Genomic DNA, 24,794 nt, shown 5'->3' with positions numbered 1-24,794 from the left:
TGGTGATTTCAAGCATGTACTAGACCCGTGGTTGGCAAACTCATTAGTCAATAGAGCGGCAAACTGCGGCTCGCGAGCCGCAGTTTGCCGACCACTGTACTAGACCAATTCAGTATAAACTTAAAATTACTATAATACATATAGAAAACTTTCCTGTGAAATTAAACTTCTCATACATACTTAATTAAACCTACCTTTATTATTATACTAGTGGCCCGGTGACAAAATTCGTGCACGGAGGGGGGGTGTGTTCCCTCAGCCCAGCCTGTACCCTCTCCAATCGGACATCCCTCTCGCAATCTGGGACCGCTGGCTCCTAACCGCTCACCTGCCTGCCTGCCTGATCACCCTAACTGCCTCTGCCTGCCTTGCCTGATCACCCCTAACTGCCCTCCCCTGCCGACCTGATCTCGCCCCCAACTGCCCTCCCCTGCCGGCCTGGTTGCCTCCAACTGCCCTCCCCTGCCGACCTGATCTCACCCCCAACTGCCCTCTGCTGCCAGCCTGATCTCGCCCCCAACAGCCCTCCCCTGCCAGCCTGATCTCGTCCCTAACTGCCCTCCCCTTGCCGGCCTGGTTGCTCCCAACTGCCCTCCCCTGCCTGCCTGATCTCGCCCCCAACTGCCCTCCTCTGCCGGCCAATTTGGTTCTGATTCGTCGGTTTCTATGCCAGTCAGAGGCAAAAGCTCCGCCTCCTAGGCAGCCATTGGCTCCTCACAGTTGACCCAGATTTGGTTCTCTCTCTCTCTCTCTCCTTTTTTTTTGTTTTTTGTTTTTTTTTTTTTGGGGGGGGAGGGTGGGCTGTTTATTAAGTGGTTATTACAGGGGTCAGACCACATAGTGGTGTCAGCCCCAGGAATGTGACCTGTCAATGTTGATCACAAAGCCCCAAAGGCTAGTCCTGGTGAACCCCAAGGTCAGAAATGAAACTGAAAGGCCTTGGTCACATGCTGCTTCCAGGCGTCCAGGCTGGGCAGCAGGGAGGAGATGCCCATGACGTGCCAGGTCTCCCCATCGGACACCACCGAGATCTGGTAGGACAGCAGCTGCACACCTGCCTCTGCCAGGAGCCCAATCATGGTAGGCAGCATGGCAGGGTTGGAGGGCTGAGCCCGGAACAGGAGCAGGGGCAGACCCCTGTGGAGAGGCACTTCTGGTCTGAAGACAGCTCCGCTGAGTGCCTGCAGCACAGGTGAGGTGCCCTGGACAAAGCCCACAGCCTGGTAGGGGGCACCTGCCAAGGCCATGCTCAGGAGGCCTTCCCTGCATCCTTGCTCTCCTGGCACAGTGGGTTATGGGAGGTGGTTACATTGAGGCCGGCCTCCTTCACCAGCAGCTTGGCGTTCGCCAAGTTCACATCCGCATGATTAGAAGCATCTTTGAGGAAGTCGACAATGACTGCGGGGCTCAGGCAGTTCCTGGCATTCTTCAGGGAAAAGCCCTGCGTTACCACCTGGATAGTCCCTTTAGGGACACTGCCCAGGCTCACATCAGAGTCCCCAGATCTTCTGCCAGACCAATCCAAGGTTTGATGTGCGGAGAGAAGGTGCTGGTAAGGGCCTGGGCATTCACGACCCCCACAAGGGCTCTCCCCTTCACCATGTCCACGAACTGGACAGTGATCTCCTCTCCGCAGCAGCTATGGGCCTCCTTGGTGCTGGCACCCAGGTGGGGGCAGCTGATGACGTTCTCGTGGTCCACCAAGGCACGGTCCCGAGGCGGCTCCTCCGTCAACACGTCCAGTGCTGTGCTCGCACACTGCCCCAACTGCAAGGCCCAGAGCAGGGCGCCCTCGTCCACGATCCCTCTGCGGGCGCAGTTCACCACGTGCACGTCCTTCTTGCACAGGGCAAAGGTGCTGTCATTCAGCAGGCCTGTCATGGAGAGCAGAAGAGGGGTGTGCACAGTGATAAAGTCACACAGGGGCCAGATCTCCTCCAGGGGCAGCTGCAGAACGCTGAAGGAGGCCGAGACCTCTGGTGAGATGATGGGGTCGTACCTTACAGTCTTCATCCCGAAGGACTACATCCAGACAGCCACCTCTCCCGATCCTCCCCAGGCCAAGAATTCCCAGGGTCTTTCCATTCAACTCAGTTCCCACGAACTTCTTTCGGTCCCATTTGCCATCCTTCATCAAAGCCATCGCCTGGGGAATCTGCCTGGCCAGAAACATGATCATCCCACAGGTGAGCTCCGCAGTACTAAGACTGTTCCCACTGGGAGTGTTCATGACCATGGTGCCCTTCCTTGTGGCAGCCTCCAGATCCACGTTGTCCACGCCGGTGCTGGCCCTGCCCACCATCTGGAGCTTCTCTGCTGCGTTGATGACATCCATGGTCACCTTGGTGGCGAGCAGACGATAAAGCCTTCGCAGTCCTGCAGCTCGGCTATCAGCTCCTCTTTGCTCAGGTTCTGTTTCTCCACCACCTGCAGCCCTCCATCTTGCAGGTTCTTCTGGCAGCAAGGGTCCAGGCTGTCACTGATGAGCACTTTCTGGAGATTTGCGAAGGCTATTGCTGGAGCCGGCCTCCGGATCGACTGCTCTCCCTGGACAGAAAGACCTCTAAACCCCCAGATTTGGTTCTGATTGGTCAGTTTCTATGCCAGTCAGCGTCAAAAGCTCCACCTCCAAGGCAGCCATTGGTTCCTCACACTTCACCCAGATTTGGTTCTGACTGGTCAGTTTCTATGCCAGTCAGTGTCTCTGGGCCTATCAACGGGGTCTGATCAGAAAGGCGGGGCTGATCAGCAGCCATGGTGGAGTCCTCCAGAGAAATGGAGGTGCGGCTGCTGGCCAGACTGGGAGATAGAGAGGCACATGCTGGTCAAAAGCTGCCACAGAGGCAATGGATCAGTCCCTGCTTCTCTCTTCAGGCCTCTCTCTGGCCCTGATTGGCAGCCCCCTCAGCAGTCAGTGCTGGGGCACTGCGCCTACAGCAGAAGCAGTCTGGTTGAGCTTTGGTCCTAACGTGTTACACCCTGGCTCTTTATTATAGAAGATAATTAACTTTCAGCTTTAATGGACACCTCCTCACCTGAATTGGTCAGTTATATTGAGGTTTTATTGAAAGTGCTCATCAGAATAAAGTGAAAACAGAATAAAGATATCTTTTCCAAATAGGCATGGTCTCAAAAGCTGTACCACCCTTGCATTCACTCTTTCTCATGAAATACTGGATGCTGTGTACCAGTAAATGAGGGAGTAAACCAAAAAAGAAAAATACATGGATGGGATTGACACAGGCCAATAAGCCAGGACATGTGAAATAGGGAAACTGAGACCAGATAGTTAAACACAGTTTGCAGCCATCTAGTAACGTATCTTCACTAAACCAGGGACATTTAGAAAGAGTAAATGGTTTGCACTTCTCCCCAACCAGAGAGTAAATAGCTTAAATCACCTTACTCAGGGAGACAGCAGAAATCCAATTAGTGCCATTTGCCAACCACTCCCAAGGACAGATAAAGTTAACAGAATAAACCTCATTTTTATACATCAGCATAAAGGTGATGAATATTCTATTGAAATCTTCCCTTAAGACCCCCCCCTCAAAAACCCAGCCTTTAAAAATTTTTTTTCTTTTATTTTTAAGACTGTATATGTGTGTGTGTGTGTGTGTGTGTGTGTGTGTGTGTGTGTGTATGTGTGTGTGTAATTGATTTCAGAGAGGAAGGGAGAGGGAAAGGGAGCCAGAAACATCAATGATGATAAAGAATCATTGATTGGCTGCTTCCTGAACACCCCCCACTGCCAACACAGGCATGTGTCTAGACTGGGAATCGAACTGTAACTTCCCAGTTCAGTGGTCAGCAAACTGCGGCTCGCGAGCCACATGCGGCTCTTTGGCCCCTTGAGTGTGGCTCTTCCACAAAATACCACGGCCTGGGCAAGTCTATTTTGAAGAAGTGGCGTTAGAAGAAGTTTAAGTTTAAAAAATTTGGCTCTCAGAAGAAATTTCAATCGTTGTACTGTTGATATTTGGCTCTGTTGACTAATGAGTTTGCCGACCACTGTCCTAGTTCATAGGTCAACACTCAACCACAGAGCCACATTGGCTGGGTACACGCAACCTTTAAAACCCCTTTCAATTAAGGTCCAGCACACGCCCATGCCTCCTAACTCTCTCTGGCCCACTAGCATGCATTTCCTTTACTGTAAGGGACCCCATGAGGCTTGCAACCAGGACAGCAATGGGCAATGGTAGTTCATCCTATGCAACTCCCCTGAACCGGTCCTCAAGGCCCCTTTTTCTTTGATTTCTTAGTGAGCGAAAGCAGACCAGCTTAGGCTCATTTCCCCAGCCTTTCTTGTTTCACTGTCCCCAACTTTAACTAACACCCTCTAAAATTCATCTGGACTCATGTTGTGAAATTTTTCCTTCATGAAGCCAGGAACCCACACACTACTGGTCGGCCCTAGGCAGACCTGCTCAGGGCCAGGTTCCCCTTCTGGTAACAGGATCCCCAGACAAGGAGATCCAACAAAGCAGAGGCAAAAAAGAATTCCCATGATGGTGACGTGAAAATGCTAATAACAAAGGAAAATCCAAGGACGATAGCTACACAATAAAATTAGAAAACGTACAGGCCAGTCTGAAGGAATATGGAAGGGATAGAACTCAAGGGAAAAGTAAAACTAATAGGATATCTGATGTGCTTCAATATAATGACAGATTTGAGGATGATTTAGTGATAGATTCACAGAAAATGAAGGAAATCATTCCAGACTGAAATATCACGATGGAGAACTTGGGTATGGGTGAAGGGAGACGAGGAACTAATAGATTATCTGATTCTTTTGATCATGAAGAAAATTACATTGAAAAGTACAGAAATGTATGGTAGAGTGAACAAAAAAACAAAAAGTGAAAAACAAGGTAAAATTATTAACACTAGAGGAAACAATTTATAGCAGTGAACATGATTTATATGGACATAATAAATGCCTACTCTTATACAATCAAATCTCAGTTCTCGAACATTTCCCAACTTGAATAGGGTTCTCGACCAAGTTATTCACGAAAAGTCTGTTTTAATGTCGCTTCTCCACCTGACAACCCTTTCATGCTGATATATCACAAAAAAAGAGAGTGGACCAGTAAAGTCAGTTTACAGCTAAACCCTGCCTTGCTAACATCTCAGGAAATTGTGCTGTGAATATTTTTGTGTGTGTTTCCTGCTTTTGTTACTAGAGAAATGGATAATTAGGACAATTTTAAAACATAAAGAGACCATCAAGAGTGCTAATGTTGCTAAAGGTGTGAAAGAAACAATGATCACAGGCAATTGAAGAGGTAGAAAAACTGCTGAATTGGACAAATGAAAAGCAGTTAGCTGGTGACAGCATTTCGGAGGCCACCATAAGTGAAAAAGCATGCCGACTTCCTAAAAGACACCCCTGGACCTGAAGCTAAATTAAGGCTACTAGGGGGTGGTTCGATACATTTAAGAAAAAAAGTGTTTCTTTATAGATTAAACAGTGCATTAGACATGTACTGTATATAAAAAAGGCTAAAAACGGAATCATTGCGGGGTGGCGGGGAGTCTGGAACGAATTAATTCAATTTACATTATTTCTAATGGGAAAAACTGATTCGGTTTTCGAACAAATTGTTTCTCAAATAGCCTTCCAGAACAAATTCAGTTGGAGAACCAAGGTTCCACTGCATTAGTTTCCTATGGCTACTGTAACAAATTACCACAAGTTTGGTGGTTTAACACAACACAAATTTTCTTCCAGTTCTGGAAGCCAGAAGTCCAAAGTCAGGTTTACAGGATTAAAGGTGTCAGCTAAGCAAGCTACTTCTAGAAACTCTAGGGGAAAATCTCCTCCCTTGATTTCCTTTCTCTCTTCCCTTCCTTTCTCTCTTCCCTTCCTTTCCCTCTTCCCTTCCCTTCCCCCTTCCCCCTTCCCTTCCCCCTTCCCCCTTCCCTTCCCCCTTCCCCCTTCCCCCTTCCCTTCCCCCTTCCCCCTTCCCTTCCCCCTTCCCCCTTCCCTTCCCCCTTCCCCCTTCCCTTCCCCCTTCCCTTCCCCCTTCCCTTCCCCCTTCCCCCTTCCCTTCCCCCTTCCCTTCCCCCTTCCCCCTTCCCTTCCCCCTTCCCTTCCCCCTTCCCCCTTCCCCCTTCCCCCTTCCCTTCCCCCTTCCCCTCCCTTCCCCTTCCCCTTCCCCTTCCCCTTCCCCTTCCCCTTCCCCTTCCCTTCCCTTCCCTCCCCTCTTTCTTTCTTTCTTTCTTTTAAGCTTCTGGCCTCCTGCATTCCTTTGTTTGTGCAACCCTGTCCTTTCATCATTCCAGCCTCTTGCTTCTGGTGTCACATCTACTACTTCCCATTTAGATCTTTTTATCTCCCATTTTTTTCTTTATAAGGACCCTTGTGATTACACTTAGGCCTAAGAACATAATCCTAAATAAATCCATCTCAAAAGCCTTTAGTTATACCTCCAGTCCCTTTGCCATACTAGGTAATATTCACTAGTTCTCAGGATTGGATGTGGTTATCTTTTGAAAGAGGAAGCATTATTCAGACTGCTACAACTCTGAACATTAGTTCAAATAATATTAATGGTATAAAAGGTTGAGAAAACAGGGGAGGAGCTGTAGCAGGGGCAGGCTAGAGCTCAATTGTTAGCTACCATTTATATTTGAGGATGCAAACTGATAAAGAAACAGCTATATGAGCATAATGTTTTGAAGTAGGAAAATAAATACCAGAAGAGCAAAAAAGACACAAGTTGAGGATATGTAACAGGACATAAAACTTAATTTTCCTCACAAGCATTTTGAAACTATTAACTTGTGCATGAGCTATGCAGATAAATCAAAATCAACCTAAAACAAAACTAAGATTAGGTAGCTTGGGAGGGAGAGAAATTCTGATTGGAGAATGAAAAAGTACTTCAAGGCTAATGAAGCAAACAAAATCACAAACATAAAAATTAAAAGGTTAATCATTTATACTTATTAAAAACCTGTGTTAGATGTTATGAAACAACCAATTATGAAGTTAAAATTTCATTCCCTAAATTCATCCTTTTTACAGCACTGAGGGACAATCTGCATTAAAAAGGCAAATTACTGCCCTAACCGGTTTGGCTCAGTGGATAGAGCATCCGCCTTCGCCTTAGGACTGAAAGGTCCCAGGTTTGATTCCGGTCAAGAGCATGTACCTTGGTTGTGAGCACATCCCCAGTAGGAGGTGTGCAGGAGGCAGCTGATCGATGTTTCTCTCTCACTGATGTTTCTAACTCTCCCTCTCCCTTCCTCTCTGTAAAAAAATCAATAAAATACATTTTTAAAAAAAGGCAAATTACTAGCAAAAGAAAACCTTTTGGTAAGATCTGAGCTAAACTTGAAATGCAAACACAAATTTAATCTAACAATTAGAGATAGCTAACATATAATGCTATGATGGAAGCTACTCCTTTAACAGCTAGGACAAAGCTCCCTAGGAGGTGTTTATTCATTTATTGAAATGTTAACTGATGTGAGAATAGCACAATGGATACTGAGTAAAAAAGTTAAGATAACCACCCTACCTGTTGCCCCTTTCTCTAAAAAAAGACTAAAAGCTACCTTGTCTGTCCTTCCAAGTGCAGACTGCAGACCACCAGAGCAGCAGCAGCAACATGGACATCATGCAAATGGTTAAAAATGCAAAAATCACAGGCTCTACCCCAGACCTACATACCTGCAAGAAGAATCATAATCTGCATTTTAACAAGGTTCCTAGGAAATTCAAAAGCTCCAGAAGTACTGGTATCCGCCTAATACAATTCTTTTGACAAAACAAAACTGCAGTCTGGCCAGTATGGTTCAGTGGTTGAGCATAGACCCATGACCCAGGAGGTCACAGTTCAATTCCCAGTCAAGGCACATTCTCTGGTTGTGGGCTTGATCCTCAGTAGGGAGCATGCAGGAGGCAGCCGATCAATGATTCTCTCTCATCATTGATGTTTCATTATCTCTCTCTCTCTCCCTTCTTCTCTCTGAAATCAATAAAAACATCCTATATAATAGAGGTAATATGCAAATTGACCACCACGCCCTCACAAAGATGGCTGCCTACGACCAGGCCGGCAGGGGGGTTAGTGAGGAACGACCAAACGAATGAACAAGCAAGGCTGCGTGGGGCGGCCAGGCCGGTGGGGGGGCTGCGAGGGGCAACCAGGCTGGCAGGGGGGGCAGTTGGGGGCGACCAGGCTGGCGGGGACAGTTAGGGACAACCAGGCCAGCAGGGGTGGGGGGGAGTGCAGTTGGGGGTGACCAGGCCAGCGGGGGGGGGAGGGGAGAGGGCAGTTGGGGGTGATTAGGCTGGCGGGGGGGGAGGGCAGTGAGAGGAGACTACGCTGGTGGGAAGGGCAGTTGGGGGCGACCAGGCCAGTAGGGGGGGGCAGTAAGGGGTGACCAGGCCAGTGGGGGCAGTTAGGAGCGATCAGGCCAGCAGGAAGGGGGCAGGTGGGGGTGACCTGGCCAGCAGCGGGGGGGGTGGGGGGGGGGGCAGTTAGGGACGACCAGGCAGGCAGGCAGGTGAGCAATTAGGAGCCAGCGGTCCAGGATTGTGAGAGGGATGTCCAACTGCTAGTTTAGGCCCAATCCCTGGGATCGGGCCTAAACCGGCAGTTGGACATCCCCCAAGGGGTCCCAAATTGGAGAGGGTGCAGGCTGGACTGAGGGGACCCCCCCCCCCCGTGCACGAATTCATGCACTGGGCCTCTAGTATTAAAAAACAACAATAAGGAAATAAGAGATCAACTGAAGGACTTATATGCATGTATATAAGAGTAACCAACGGATTCAAAACATTGGGGGGTGAGGCATGTATGGGAGTGGGGTGGGGGGGGGGGCAATGGTAAGATATGTACACATATAATACCTTAATAAAAAAATATATATATATATTTAAAAAAAATAAAAAATAAAAAAAATAAAAATAAAAAACAACAATAATATTGCACACTTCTGAATAAGGAATCAAGAGAAAAAAGGGTCCTCATTACTACAGCAAAATCTGCTTTCTCTTCAGACTCTTGTAGAATTTTTTATGGGCTCTACATATATTCTTCATCCTACTCAAGATCTGGTAAAGAATTCAGATAATCAGCTAAGCTGTGGAGGAAAGTGTAATAAGAAAATACTTACAATGTAAAAGAATACTGTACTTACAATGTTGCCTTAGGCCAGTGGTCGGCAAAGTGCAGCTCGTGAGCCGCCGTTTGCCGCTCTGTTGACTAATGAGTTTGCCAACCCCTGCCTTAGGAAAAAACACTTAAAAAACATTTTAATAATGTCTTTAACCTGAAGTCAAAACTTCTGGTTAAGGGTAATGCCTTACACAGTGCAATGGTCAGCAAACTCATTAGTCAACAGAGCGGCAAGCTGCGGCTCGCGAGCCCCAGCCGCAGTTTGCTGACCACTGCCTTAGGCAACAAAGGGGAAGGAAGGCAGGGCTTTTTACAGCCTTAGCAGTTATGGGTCAATATCTTTATGGGATTTTCCTGAGATCAGACCTTCAAATGCTCCCAAACTCCACTCCTACCTTCTAAGGGAAAATGAAACTAATAGCAAAGGATGCTTTGAACACTAATGCATGTTCCAAGTCCCCTTTCATTTCCCAATTATATTATTCTGGACTAGAGGCCCGATGCATGAAGATTCATGCAAGAATGGGCCTTCCTTCCCCCGGCTGCCGGCACTGCCTTCGCACTGGCCGGAGCTGCCTTTCCACCTTCCCACGTTGCCCAGAGGCCCAGAGCGGCTGGGGTGGTGCGGAATGCCCCGCCCCTGGCCACTCGGCGCCTGCATATGCAAATGAACCCTCCATCTTTGTTGGGTTAATTTGCATACTCACTCCTGATTGGCTGGTGGGTGTCACGAAGGTACGGTCAATTAGCATGTTACTCTTTTATTAGTGTAGATGTAGAGCAAGCATGTCAAACTTGCAACCCACAATGAATATTTTTGCAGCCCAGCCTATATAACAGTATGTAAGAAACGTTTTAATAAAAATTTTGTGACTTAATTTTTACAATATCCTGTTATACATATTAATAACAAACTACAACATTCGCTAATGACTGATTACTATAATCATGTTGCATTCATTTCCTTTATGCGCCTTATGCACAGGTGCACCATTTCTCTCTACTAATACTAGCAGCAAATATTTTAGCAGCCGATTACCACATCATTAGTTTTGGACTGACCTGTTTGGTGTACGCAACAGTAAATAGTTTGCTTTCGGAGAACAAGAAAAATAGGTTTATTTGCGTTACGCTTATTAATTTGTGCAGTTATTCAGTGTCTGGTAAGTTAATGGAATCATATAACATGCAGTCTTTTGTGACTGCATTCTTCACTTTTCATAATGTTTTCAAAGTTCATCCATGTTGCAGTGTGTATCAGTCAGTGCTTCATTCCTTTCTATGACTGCATATTATTCCATTATATGAATACATGATCTTTTTTGTTTTGTTTTGTTTTTGCTGTTAATCCTCACTCCAGGATATATTTTCCATTGATTTTTGGAGAGTGTATGGGGGGAGTAGAGAAAGAGAAACATCAATGTGAAAGAGACACATATAGACTGGTTGCCTCCCACACGAACCCCAACCAGGGCCAGGGATCAAACCTGCAACCCAGGAGCATGCCCTTAACAACTGAGCCACACCAGCAGGGCATCTTAATAATTCTTTATTGTGATGTAATATTAGAGGGATGAATCTTCTCTAAGATATTGGACTTAATGGCTTTAGTGTATTCCCTTGATAAATTTTTTTTTTTAAATTACAAACTACTGTCACTTGAACCATAGGCAAAAATATTAGAGGAATATATTGGATTTTGAACCAATTGCCCCTTTTTAATTTCATTTAGAAGGGATCTAAATTCTTCTTCAGTAGTCTGTATTAAGAGAGAAACCAAAGTAGGTAATAGGGATTGGTAGGCAATTTTTAAACATTTTCCAAAGATCTGGAATTTGCCATTGTAGAGGTTCAGGTCTGCTTCATTTGAAAGGAGAAATAGAATCTTTTTAGTGTTACCCTTTTCCCCAGCTTCCCGTAGGTAATAGTTTTTATGAGCCTGGAGTAGATATGTTTCTAAGATTACGTAAGAGGAATTTTTAATATTTTCTATTGGCTGATAGACAGGGAAGGCTCTGTTGCAACACACACAGGCTGTTGTAGGCAATAAATAGTTATTGTCAAATTCTTTATTTAGGGATGGGATGCAACATGCAAAATGGTTATTATAGAAACTGGTAGTAGAGATGGGATTGCACCTAGGTTTTATTTTCCTTTGACATTAAAAAGATTAAAAAAAAAAAAAAACTAAGAGGATTCCTAAGAAACAATACCTTCTTAATGGACTAAAAATTATTTCTTATTAACTTTTTATAGGGAGAGGGAGAGAGAGAGAAACAATGATGCAAGAGTGGAAAAATCAATAAGCTGCCTCCTCCATGCCCAGCAGGGATGGAGCCAAAACCCGGTCCTAGCAGCAGAACTAATTCTTCCAGGGAAATACTTTTTAGCTCCCTAATATTTTAATGCATTTTTATTGTAAAATACACTTGACATAAAGTTTACCATCTTAGGCATTTTAAGTTATAGTTCAGTAGTGTGTTAGCTATATTCATACTGTTGTAAAACATCTTTAGAACTTTCTCATCTTGTAAAACTGGAACTGGACCCATTAAAAGCCTCTCCATTCTGTCCTCCCCTGAGTCCTTGGTTTCCACCACTCTGTTTTTTGTTTCTATGAATTTAACTAATTTAGATACCTCATGCAAGTAGAATCTTAACAGCATTTGTTTTTTTTGTGATTGGATTTCATGTCCTCAAGATTTATCCATGTTGTAGCATGTGACAGGACTTCCTTGACTCCTCCAAATTTCAGTAGGCATAAAACCATAGGCAAAATATTACATTAAAGCTGAGGTTCTTAAACAGGGTCATTGGTTGGTCCACGATTCCCCTTGAACTGGACAAAGATCATGCAGAGACTCCAGTTGACATCTGAACATTCAAGGAAGTCAACCAACAGAAACTACAATTAAGGGTGTACTAGTATATCATGGTGTACAGAAGCATTCAGTAATAATTCGCTAAGGATTCCACATATGCCACTGGCAAGGATCTAGATGGCATTTTAATCAATTACTGCTAATATTAACTAAAAGTAGTTCATATTAATAAAAGATTAGCTTGCTTTCTTTTTTAAAAAAATTATATATTTTATTGATTTTCTACAAAGAGGAAGGTAGAGGGAGACAGAGTTAGAAACATCGATGAGAGAGAAACATCTATCAGCTACCTCCTGCACACTCCCTACTGGGGATGTGCCCGCAACCAAGGTACATGCCCTTGACCGGAATCAAACCTGGGACCCTTGAGTCTGCAGGCCGACTCTCTATCCACTGAGCCAAACCGGTTAGGGCAAGATTAGCTTTCTTTTAAAATAAACCCAATGTTTGAACATGGAAAGAAAATTGGTACATCAAGTTTTAAAAGTCCTAAATACTTGGACAAATTTTTTAAGGACAGAAATAGCCACAAAAATACTGAAAATACCAAGCAACAAATAGTTGATACTGCATTCTAAGAATGGGAAATTAAGCAACTATTTTAAAATAGAATTATGTTGTACTTTAAAGTAGAATTTAAAGAAAAATACTGTTTCTTCTCCTTTTCTCCTTTTAGTAGTTAGAAGAGTTGGAAATAGAAAGTTATTATGCATATTTTATGCCTTTCAGGAATAAAACAACATATCAAACTTCAACATGTTGGGCTTAAAACACAATGCCAAGGGCACCAATTATTTTCTAATGACCAGGCGGCCAACCCAGAATTGCACTAGACTAGGCTCTGAGGAGTTCAGCAATCCTACATTAACTACTAATGATAGCTGGACCTGAGCAGAGTGGAAAATGCCCTGGAAAACTTTTAGAGCTAAAGTATTTTGGCAAATATGTACTGGTATTTAATCTAAGGGGCAGTTAAATTTAAAAACACATATTTTAAAGTCCTGAAAGTATCCTTTCTTCACCAAGATCACCAGATGAAAGAGTTTAAGGCTGATCTGATTTGGTATCTAAAGAACGGCAAGCTGAAACAATCTCAAGTCAGAGGAAAGCTTTCATGTACAAAAGTAGCACACTATTCTTATCACTTATCTTGAGGTTCGTGGGTTTTTTAAACTTTAAAATATTTATTCATCTAAAAAGTAGTAATGCTAAGCCTTATACAGTAACAAATTTATGAAAAATAACTATTTCCTCCCAAAATAAATTAGTAAGAAAAATGGCATTTTACATTGCTGCAAGTCTCTCTAATGCCCGTTTTAACAGAAGATACCCAGATTATCTTAATTGCTTCTGCATTCAACATACTACTCTTTTTTTAAAAAATATATTTTATTGATTTTTTACAGAGAGGAAGGGAGAGGGATAGAGAGTTAGAAACATCGGTGAGAGAGAAACATCGATCAGTTGCCTCCTGCACACTGCCTACTGGGTATGTGCCTGCAACCAAGGTACATGCCCTTGACCGGAATCGAACCTGGGACCCTTGAGTCCGCAGGCCGACGCTCTATATCCACTGAGCCAAACCGGTTAGAGCATCAACATACTACTCTTGTTGTGCTGGTTAAATACATGAAGAAAATCCAGCCTCACGTAGGTATATAGTTGGAAAGGGAGAAGTATTTTAACAGGCTTTGTAGGCAGTTATGAATATCTCTTAGATATTACACCAAAACTCAACATATGGTAGTTTCTTAAAGGTTTGTGGTATCTGAAACCCTATTAGCTGTTCATTACATTAAAATCCAATGTTCCAATGTGCGCTTTTACTTATGCATGATGTTTTTTATGTTTTTTAAAATATATATTTTTATTGATTCCAGAGAGGAAGGGAGGAGAGATAGACACACCAATGATGAGAATTGTTGATCAGTTGCCTCCTGCACACCCCACACTGGAGATGGAGCCCACATGTGCCCTGACTGGGAATCGAACCATGACCTCCTGGTTTATAGGTTGACGCTCAACCACTGAGCCGCACCGGTTGGGCTTAGGCATGATGTTTAAACATCACAGGTAAAATACTGATTCAGTTACACAGATCTCTCAAAGGCTGGCACATTTCATTACACAATATCAAAAATCGCAGTCATTAACATCATTACTGATCTCATCCGGAAAATCTTTAGGTACTGGAAAGTTATCAAGCTCAGGATGGCAGATACCAATTTCTAAAATCTAATTTTTGCTTGAAAACTCAAAATTTATCAAGGGCAACAAATACTGTCCTTTGAGGCAAAAGATTCATTGTTCATTTGAGAAAAATATCTGCCAAAACATCCAAGTCTCAATAACCACAATTTATCAGTAGTAAAAATACTAGTAAAAATAATGCTCAGTGAAAAGAGCAGATAATTCAGCTTGAAACTCAAATAGTAATTACTTACACCAATGCTTTTCCTCCAGAAAACCACTGTACTCTGGCCAATGGAAGAAGTGCTTTAGGTATACTTCTCATTTTGTCACACAAACAGACATGTACTCCAGAGTCAAGATTTAATAAAATTAATAATTTTTACTTTTCATCAAGAACATTTTTAAGTAAAATTGGCATTTTTAAACTGCTGGTACATGATGATGGAAGATGACCATGACTACTTACTGGTATAGTTTGGTGCCAAAACCTTGACTCATGTAAAGGCGCCAGCAAATTTACCCACGTTGCTTTTGTACCATTGGTGCACATTCATTTTTGTTATTATGAAAATACTTTCGACTTGATAAGCTTTTTGAAAGAATTGAAGGGTCACCCAGATCACACTTTGAAATGCAGTAAATGATAGCTGTTTTAACAGTGGTTACGGACCCTCTCTGACCAGAAAAGTGCACATACAAACAAGTACACGCAATACAATTTTACATACGACTTCAGAAGATTCACAAAGCCATTATTGCCCATTTATATCATGTTCTAGCTAAAGAATTCCATCAGCAGAAAACTCAGGCCTGCAAATTTACTTCAAAACAATAACAATCTACTAGACACTATAAACAAACTTTATTATAAGCAAGTCACATTCTGACAACCTCAAACAACTTCACCTGAACTAAAAGAAGTAGCTCAAGTTTTGAAAAAAAAGAATTACATTAGGGAAAGTAAAAGGTTTCAGGTTAAGAATCCCAGGTCCACCACCTGCTCAAGAACACACAGTTACTAAATTAACCTTCCTAGACCAGTTTCTCATCTGTAATATGGAAACACAACAGTGTTGCCCTGGTCGGGTGGCTTAGTTGATTGGATCGTTGTCCTAGTAAACCAAAGGTTATAGGTTTGATTCCCAGTCAGGGCTCATACAGGAGGCAACTGATCGAAGTTTCTCTCTCACATCGATGTTTCTCTCTCCCTTCCTCTTTCTAAACATATCCTCAGGTGAGCATTTTAAAAAGAAGGGGGAGGGGAAAGAAAAAAGAAAAACAAGTGTCTACTTATTTCATGGAGTTTTTGTGAAGATTAATGAACATGTAGGGTGTCCTCCAAAAAAACTATACACACTTTAAATCTTACTAATCCCAATGGGTTAAATCTCAAAAGAAAGAAACATCAGCCCAGTCACTGTGGCTCAGTGGTTGAGCATTGACCTATGAATCTGGAGGTCATGGATCGATTTCTGGTCAGGGCACAAGCCGGGGTTGCAGGCTCGATCCCCCAGTGTGGGGTGTACAGGAAGCAGCCTATCAATGATTCTCTCTCATCACTGATGTTCCTAACTCTCTCCCTTCTCCCTTCCTCTCTGAAATCAATACAATTAAAAAAAAAAAAGAAACATCAATTGGGCTACCAGCTCTTAGTAGTATATACATTTGGGGGGGGGGGGGGGAGGGTGGACACCCTGTATATAAGACACCTGAAACAATACCTAGTTAAGCACTGAATAAATGCTGGCTGCTGTAATTAAGATGGCCATGCCATTTCTTCCTGATACTGACTATATTATATAGTGATAATAATTAAATTCAATTATCTGTAAGAAATATATTTTACATATAACCAGGCCTTTCCTTCTACTAAGAAAGAAACTTGCTGACCCTTGATTACTCAATTATAATTTCCATTACCACATAAGGGAGATTATTGTTGAGGGTATTAACTAAAACATCTATCCCCAGCCCTTCAATTTTCCGACTTATAAGAAACTTAAAATATAGTTTACCTTTCTTCCTGCAACTCAACTAAATTAGGCAATATATGTGTGCAAATACATAATATGGGAATCTTTTTACTAAAATTAATTCTTTGCTTCAAACAACTTTTCATCATTCTGCTTACTCCATGTTTTAAGAAGCTTAAATTTTAGTTCACTAGAAGAGAGTATTAGGAAATAACTAAGTTTAATTTTTGGTTTTTGTTTATTTTAATAACCTGAGACAAAATGTCAGCTAAGCCCTGACCCGTCTGGCTCAGTGGATAGAGCGTCGGCCTGTGGACTGAAGGGTCCCGGGTTCGATTCCAGTCAAGGGCATGTACCTTGGTTTCGGACACATCCCCAAGTCCATCATTGGAGGGCAGTTAGGGGCAATCGGGCAGGCAGGGGAGGGCAGTTAGGGGCGACCAGGCTGGCAGGGGAGGGCAGTTAGGGGTGACTGGACCAGCAGGGAATGGCAGTTGGGGGCAACCAGGCCTGCAGAGAAGGACAGTTAGGGGCAACCAGGCCAGCAGGAGAGGGCAGTTAGGGGCAATTGGGCTGGCAGGAGACCAGTTAGGTGTCAATCAGGCTGGCAGGGAATGGTTAGAGGGTGATCAGGCTGGCAGGCAGATGCAGTTAGGAGCAATCAGGCAGGCAGGCAGGCAGACAGGTGAGCAGTTGGGAGCCAGCAGTCCTGGATTGTGAGAGGGGTCCCAGATTGGAGAGGGTGCAGGCTGGACGGAGGGATACACCCCACCCTCGTGCACAAATTTCGTGCACCCTGTATATAAGTATTTTTATCAATAAAGGAATAAGAAAATTAGTATCTTAAAAAGAAGACACAGATACTGCTTAAAACCAGATAAATATGGTCATTCATGTTATTTATGGGCAATTTTACATTACTCTAAGTGATTGTACTGCATTAAGTACTAGACTTCTATCAGTAATGGTAGTTAAAAGAGACGAGGAGTACCTCATGGGATATAAGGTAAAAATGTTAAATAAAACCATTGCTATGGGTCATTAGGTTTTAGAATATAGCTAATCCTATAAATAAAAGCCTAATATGCTAAGTGTCCGACCGTTCATTTGACCAGTCAACCAGTCGCTATGACATGCACTGACCACCAGGGGGCAGATGCTCCGACCGGTAGAGACTGGGCAAGACGGGTCGGACACACCCTGGTCGAATCCGTGCACCGGGCCTCTAGTGTGCCAATATTTGAAATCTGCAAACAATAGGGTTCTACCACTTTTTTTCCTACTAATTGACAGTAGTGCCTAAATCTAAGATGCATTCTACTCTAAAAAATACGTAGCATTACATATAGAATGGATTTAAAACTATTAAATATTATGTGAAACCCCAAAGATTAGTTGTTTCTCATAATTTTATTTATGTCCTTATTTGGGGAGTATTTCCACTCTACCATTTAAAATTATTTTCCTGAGAACCATCCATAAATGTCTATATCCTATCAAAAATAAACAGGAAGCCAAGTGTTGAAAAGATGCACTGCATTTGGATCAAAGGCTCATAAAAACAGGCTTCATGTAATAAAATCACATTTTAAAATAATTTCCTATGAAAGGAAGTCTAAGAGTATCAAATATGAAGCTAAGGAAAATTATACTTACATAAAATAATGAAAACCAAAAAAGTATTTAATATTTAACAATATTAATATTAAATTAATGAAAATTCTAAGACTTGAGTAACTAAGTCCAGTAGACTTATTTTTAAATTAAGGCTCCCAGAGAGTGGAGCATCTCAATCAATTTAACTGTTTCTTTCTAGGACACCTTTGAGAATTAACAAGATTAGAAGGAACAATAGAAATCACCTAATCCAGTCTAGTAATCTTAAAATTAAATAAACTAGAACCAAAGGCGAACTTATCTAAAGTGATATATACTAATTTGTCATTAGGATAAAAACCCAAGTTCTCCTGACTTCTATGATACTGTATGTCATCAATCCAGTTATAAAGCCTACCAAATAAATAAATCCATAATGGCCAGAAAGATCTCATCAGCCTACATTTCACCTGTCTTCCCCCTTCATAACCTCATAATAATAGTAACACTTATATCCCTTCATTCAACAAATACTGAACACCTACTGTGTGCCAGGCATTGTTCTAAGCACAGCGGTTTTTATATAGGCCAGTGTAGAGAACAAAGATACATTAGTCCTGCACTAAGCTTTCAGTAAGTATCACAGTAGAGGTTTGAGGTACTAAATATACTGTATATACAAAATGTTATGAAGGAAGTTTGTGAGAGGAGTGACTGGCATTCCAAGGGAGGGAACAGCAAAACACAAAGACTCAAAAGTAAGTGTACAGGACTTGTTTGAAGAACAGTATCCATTTAGCTGTACTGTAAACCATATTAGCTAATCAACTTAGAGAAGTAGAGGCCAAAGTGGTGAAGGGTCTCATATTCTAGACTGAAATATCTGAAAGTAATTTATAATCCTGTGGATACAGTGACCACTGAAGATTTCTAAAGAAAATAACACTGGGACTGCATTAAGGTTAACTTAGAAGAAAACAGCACAAGAAGCAGGGAATCATTTGGGAAGTTAATCCAATCCTGATGAGAGATATTGAGAACCTGTACTAAGGTGAAAGTGAGTATGGAAAGATTATAACATTACAGAAGTAAAAATGGTATGCCATGATAGCAACTACAAGTAAGAGGGGAAAGAGACAATTTGATGGAAAAGAACTTGGGCTATATCATTAACAGAAAACAGGCAAACAAAGCTAAAGATTGAGCTACATATAACCTGTGTAGAGATCAGTACAAACCAAGGGGGACAATGTATTAATCTTACTTTATTTTAGTAAAGCAAATCTTCCCTTAGGAAACACAATAGACTATGATATGCAAATTATAGTATGCAAAAATACCCAAAATTAAAAGAGTGTAAGTTGAAAATTGAAAATTAGTACATTTGTATAGACACAGATACTAGAACAAGTCATATTTTTATTAAAATATACATATTAAGCCTCACCATGTTAATGCTAGGAATATACTGTATGCTAAAGTAATGTTTAACAATCTCAGAAAAATATGCAATAAATCAGTAGCAAAATGAAGCTACTAAGTATCAGCAGAAGAGAACAACTGATCTATCATACATATCCACAATCATTTAGTTCAGTTAGGTTAAGTCTGCAATTATCAATTTCTCCTGATTAAATAAAACCCATGTGCCTAATTTGGGAGCTCATCTGCACCAATGCCTCATCAAACGAGACACAAAGGTTTAACTGAACTGGTTGGTTAAATTAAAAAGGAGCAACCTACCAACTTAGCTTTTGGAATGTTAAACTTTTTATTCAAAGTTTCAAAGGCAGGGCTGAAGGGGACCAAAGTTTTGCCACCCCCAAATATGCCTTTTAGGGTATTGATTTTGGGTTGGTTGTTAGAAAACAAAAGATTCAGAAAGAACATCCTGCTTAAAGGAAGGGTCACCTTAGCATCATACTATAAAGTAAATGTGGCATACAGAGAAATATCTAGTAAAGCCTGTTTATTGCACTTCCCTCTGGGTAACACTGTTTTTGAGTGGCTCAGAAAGAATTTTACACGTTCACTCTCCCATCTACCTGTAAACTACCTATTTTCCCTTTGAAATCCCAGCACTCCCCCTTCCCCCGCCCCGCCCCACCACTCCATTCTCCTTTGTCCAAAATAGCACATAAACGTCAACTGCATTTTCTTATGGCACCCCCCTCATGTACTCCTGGAATTTTGGGCATTTTCTATTTTAAAAAACAAAAGAGTAAACAACAAAAAAAACCATGGAGTCTTTCTGACTATCATTTAACAAGTAAAAAGTATGAGCTCCTTCAGGGCAGGGTTTATGTTCTAGACCAGGGGTGGGCAAACATTTTGACTCGAGGGCCACAATGGGTTCTTAAACTGGACCGGAGGGCCGGAACAAAAGCATGGATGGAGTGTTTGTGTGAACTAATATAAATTCAAAGTAAAGGAGCGGAGGGGGAGAGCAAGAGAACCGGATAGAACAGCCAGATCCGGCCCGCGGGCCGTAGTATGCCCAAGGCTGTTCTAGACACCTCGTGGCCCCAGTGCTCAGATTTCAGGAGGCCCCCCAACAGATCTCTGATAAAAGGAATAAATGGAAATAAATCACCAAGGAATGTTTTTCAAGTATACAGCACTTTCATAACTTGGTGAGTATTATACAACAGCACAGAGCTATGATCCAGTATTTGAGTGCCTACTACTCAACAGGTAATGAAGTTACAAAATGAGTAACACATGACTCCTCCCTGGAACTTAGAATTTATTTCTCTAAACAAGTCTAACACCAAAAGGTTTCACCAGAAAACCTTGATTTGCCTTATTTGTGTGACCATAAATGAGTCTCTTAACTTCTTTAAGGTTCTGGTTTCTCATGTGAAAAACAGATGAGGATTCAAAAGAAGAAATGTGAGAGTGCCCTGTAAAGTATCACAAGTATAATGTATGCCAGTTGGCTCCTCACACAACTCACCAAAGTCTGATCAGACACTGCATTAAAAATGACACTGATATATCCAAGTATTCTACTGGCTTAACACAAAGCCATTATCCTACCATAACATGAAAAAATCCTCAAAACAGTATTTTAAGTCAAAAAACAGGGTCTTAATATGAGGACAATATAATCTTGAGAATTATAAACTTTCACTAGACAATTTTAAAAATTAAAGTACATTTTAAAATTATTATTAGAGAAAGAAAAAAGGAAGGGAGGGAGAGAGTGGGAGAGAGAGAAAGGGAAACATCAACTTGTTGCCTCAATGGTTGCTTCTTGAATGTGCCCTGACCAGGGATAAAACCTGCATCTTTGGCGTATCGGAACAATGCTCTAACCAGTGGTCGGCAAACTCATTAGTCAGCAGAGCCAAATATCAACAGTACAACGACTGAAATTTCTTTTGAGAGCCAAATTTTTTAAACTTAAACTTCTTCTAACACCACTTCTTCAAAATAGACTCTCCCAGGCCGTGGTATTTTGTGGAAGAGCCACACTCAAGGGGCCAAAGAGTCGCATGTGGCTCGCGAGCCGCAGTTTGCCGACCACAACTCTAACCAACTGAGCTCCCCAGCCAGGGCTTAAAAGTACACGTTTTAATTTATCTGAGTTTTGTTGGAAAATTCCTACTGTCATTCAAGACAGAATACTATTAAAATTTTAACTTTAAAAATTATATTGCTGAATAAAACAATGCAACTACTTTTGGGAAATAATGTCTCCTCCACATCTCAAATGAGAACACAATCCTAAAGTTTCAAAACTTTAAGCTTTTGAAATACACTAATAAACAAATTTGGAGGAAAAACTAATACTATTCTATTACCTCAACTGATCAAATCCAGCTTTTAAGTGCACAATAAGCTCCCTAGAACACATGTGATATATCCATAGCAGTTATTTTTATCCACCTAAATTAATCCTTGTAAGACAATAAAATGAATCATTTGAGCCAACATTTCTTCACCGAATACGCTAATCAACACCACACCTTCAAAGTAGGCAAATTAAAAAAACCAAAACACTAAAAAGCTTCCCTCTAAAATACAAGATACTGTCAAGATGCTTTCTGAGCTGAATGTTGATGGCACCTATTTCAATTACCTAAAAATGATGTACAACATGAAAAGGCATCACCATTTACTTGTATGTGGAATTTACATAGCAAGGAAACCTTTATCATATAGACCTTGGATTTCTCTTTTGATGGCTTTACATATATCATCTACTGCTCCTTTCGTTTAATTCATGGAAAATTAATAATGAGGCCTAAAGAATGAAAGATTTGAGACTATTTTCCTGAAACTGTTCTTCTGTTGCTTGGAAAACACAACATGTTCCTATATAACAGACTCATCTACAAAGAAATCCTTTAGTAATCAAGATTTTGAAGATTCTGTATTCAAAATTTGCATTCATAAATGCTTTCTTACCTTCTGCTACATCATCATCTACTGCTCCTTTCACCTGAGAAAAGCACCACTGAATATCATTCCCTCCTCCAGCTCCTGGAAAAAAGAACACATACCGATTAAAACTGAGTTCTGTTCATGTCTACTGTACTAAACATTGAGATGGCATCCATGGTTGGCATGATACTAATAGTCCAGTACTGCCCACATACATAACCACCACCCCAGAGCACTAATTGGGAAAAGGTTAGTCCCAGATAGTTGGTACTGCTTTAGGAAAAAAAGAGATCTGGGTATGAAAAATTAAAAGGCCATCTACTGTCATTAACATTGTACATGTGTTCAAAAGTTCCCTTCCCCTCAAATACTGACTGGTAGGTCTTGCTTAAATGTAAGGAAAAAAAAAGCAAATAGCCAAAGTTCGTTTTTCTTTAAGTGTACAAAGTCTGCAGAAGAATCAGTAAGGTTAAACTACCATAAAACATGGAACGGGTAGAAAACTTCAAGGAACATCACTGCCCGGGTGAGGAGTAATGAACGGTAGAGTATGAACCCTATCACCAAAGCGCATATAGAGCAAACACAACACTCACCACCCACTTCTTGCACTGAATTGCCAGCAAATCACTGGCTCCAGAGGGAAAAAGCTGGTGAAAAGATTCTCAAAGGAAGCCTGTCATGCCTCTCTTCACCTTACCCCTCAGATTCCAAAGGACCTTGCAAAGAATTAATTTTGCTCATTTGTCATCATCCTGAGCAAAACAATTTTAATTTTACTTAATTATCCAAAGAGCAACTTGTTTATAACAAACCATAAGTCAATCCAACTTGTTAACTCTTTCAAAGGTTTAATTACCTATCCTATCTAAATATTAAAATAAGCCAAGAAAACTGGTTTGGTCCCTGAATGTTTCTATTTCAGGTCTAAATACTTGAAGAGGAAATGTCCTGGATCTATGGGGAAACCGAACCTAGATCTAGAATTAAGTCTACTAGATGAAGATATTCAGCCACACCAAAATGTACAAAAGGAATCCTCGAAGCAAAATTACCTTTCTCTTCCTTCACTTCTATTCTTTGCTAAATATTCAAACCTGTTTTTCCCTATGCATCATCCCCCCTTCCAAGCTTTTACCTAAATCTCTTCCTTCTTGGCTATTTATATCACTGAACTCCACAACTATTTTAACTCAATTGAAACCCTTTTGGGAAAAGGACATCTGCACAAAAGCTAAGATGCAAAACGGAAAGTTGAAATCACATTTTTCATGCAACTTGCTCTATTAAAGGCCTTGCACTCTTTGGACGTCAAGGGTAAGAAACGAAAAGGAGATGGTTCGACACAAAAAAACTCAGGTTAATAGTCTCAAAATATACGTGCCTACCGGGGGAGAGGGGCATATTGCATTTTAACTTGTAAAGCACTTTTCCTTCTCAGTGCAAAATATATTTGTATAAACACCCAAGAAGGCTTGCATCAAGGGGGAAAACAGTAATTAAATCAAGAAAGATCCGCCAAAAAGTCCGGGCAGAGGGTGGCATGGAGGTTACACCCGGCTCCAGAGCAGGAGGGACAAATCGGCCCGCGCCCCCACCCCGCCCCACCCACGCCTCACCCCGCAGCTCGCCGGCGCACACCCCACCCCCATCCATGCCGAGGCTCAGCCCTCATTTTAAAAGCCAATTCGACATCACTGCGACCACTGGCCGCACAGAGCCCTCCCCACCCACCGCACCCCACTTGACCAGTTCCCCGAAACCCGAGGCGCCCGCAGCTCTCCGAGAGGCACAGCGGTCGCTAGGGGGTGACGGAGGGAGGAGAAAGGAAGCAGAGCCTTGTCAGTAGCCGAGGGTGATTTCTCCTTTACCTGCCATGTTGCGCTGCAAATGGTGACCCTGCTGGGTGCCTCGGGGTCTCCGCTTCCTGAACTCACCCCCCTCACCTGGGGATGGGGGGGTAGAGAGGGCGGATGGCGGCGGATGGCACCTGTGGGGGTCGGGGGTCGGGGGAGAAGGAAGGAGGGGCGGGCAGACGAGCCAGCAGGATGGTGGGTTTCACTCAGGGGCTTCCCCGTTCTTGCTCTTCCTCCTGCAGCAGCGGCGGCAGCTACGACAGCGACGGCGGCGGCGGCAGCAGGAGCAGGCGACTCCACTTTCAAAATGGCGCCGGCTGTCCTGGACAGTGACGTCATCGGGGGCGGGACCGCCGGGCGGGGCCGGGGGCGGGGCGAGGCGGGGAGCGGCCGGGCGGCCTCCTGGTCCCGCCCCTTCCTCTCCGCGGGGGCGCCTGGTCCCACCGTCCTGTGCCGCGCCCCGGCCCGCGCGCTGGGGATCGGGGATCTGGCCTCTTTCGGCGACCGGTGCGCACTCCTCTCGGCCCAGCTCCCCCGGTCTCCAGCCCTCGCGCCGTGCCGGACCCTGGGGCGGCGCAGCTGTCCCGAAAAAGTCCTCGCTCGCCGGGATTCGTGCGGGCCTGTGTCTTTTTAGCGAATACCCGTTTTGCTACTTAAAATAGTGACTCTGTGGGTTAGTCCTGAGGCCAGTGGGGGGAAAGGGACAGGGGTGCAAATTCTGCTTAGCCAAGGTGAAAGTTCGCGGAGCTGAGGAGGACGTAGCTG

At 42.8% G+C, this 24,794-nt stretch overlaps 1 protein-coding gene and 1 pseudogene across 3 annotated transcripts in view; both read right to left on the bottom strand.

The window, feature by feature from the left end:
• Positions 1-24,353, bottom strand: part of PPP2R2A (protein phosphatase 2 regulatory subunit Balpha) — a 104,211-nt gene extending 79,858 nt beyond the window's left edge. For both annotated transcript variants that reach the window (XM_080676499.1, XM_080676500.1), the window contains exons 1-2: positions 24,045-24,353; positions 22,198-22,272 (exon numbers count right to left, since the gene is read on the bottom strand). In XM_080676499.1, the coding sequence (XP_080532625.1) occupies positions 22,198-22,272; positions 24,045-24,051 (82 nt within the window). In that variant the 5' untranslated portion in view covers positions 24,052-24,353. The remainder of the gene's footprint in view (positions 1-22,197; positions 22,273-24,044) is intronic.
• On the bottom strand, positions 918-6,456 carry LOC308250612 (D-3-phosphoglycerate dehydrogenase-like; annotated as a pseudogene). The gene is made up of 2 exons: positions 6,439-6,456; positions 918-2,547 (listed from the first exon to the last, which is right to left on the bottom strand). The product of its transcript is annotated as a D-3-phosphoglycerate dehydrogenase-like (transcript).
• Positions 24,354-24,794: the final 441 nt, after the last annotated feature.

Source organism: Plecotus auritus (assembly GCF_963455305.1).
Source record: "Plecotus auritus genome assembly, chromosome: 6".
Taxonomy (NCBI): domain Eukaryota; kingdom Metazoa; phylum Chordata; class Mammalia; order Chiroptera; family Vespertilionidae; genus Plecotus; species Plecotus auritus.
The sequence above is the reverse complement of the archived record's forward strand: the minus strand, read 5'-3'. Positions and strand labels throughout refer to the sequence as shown.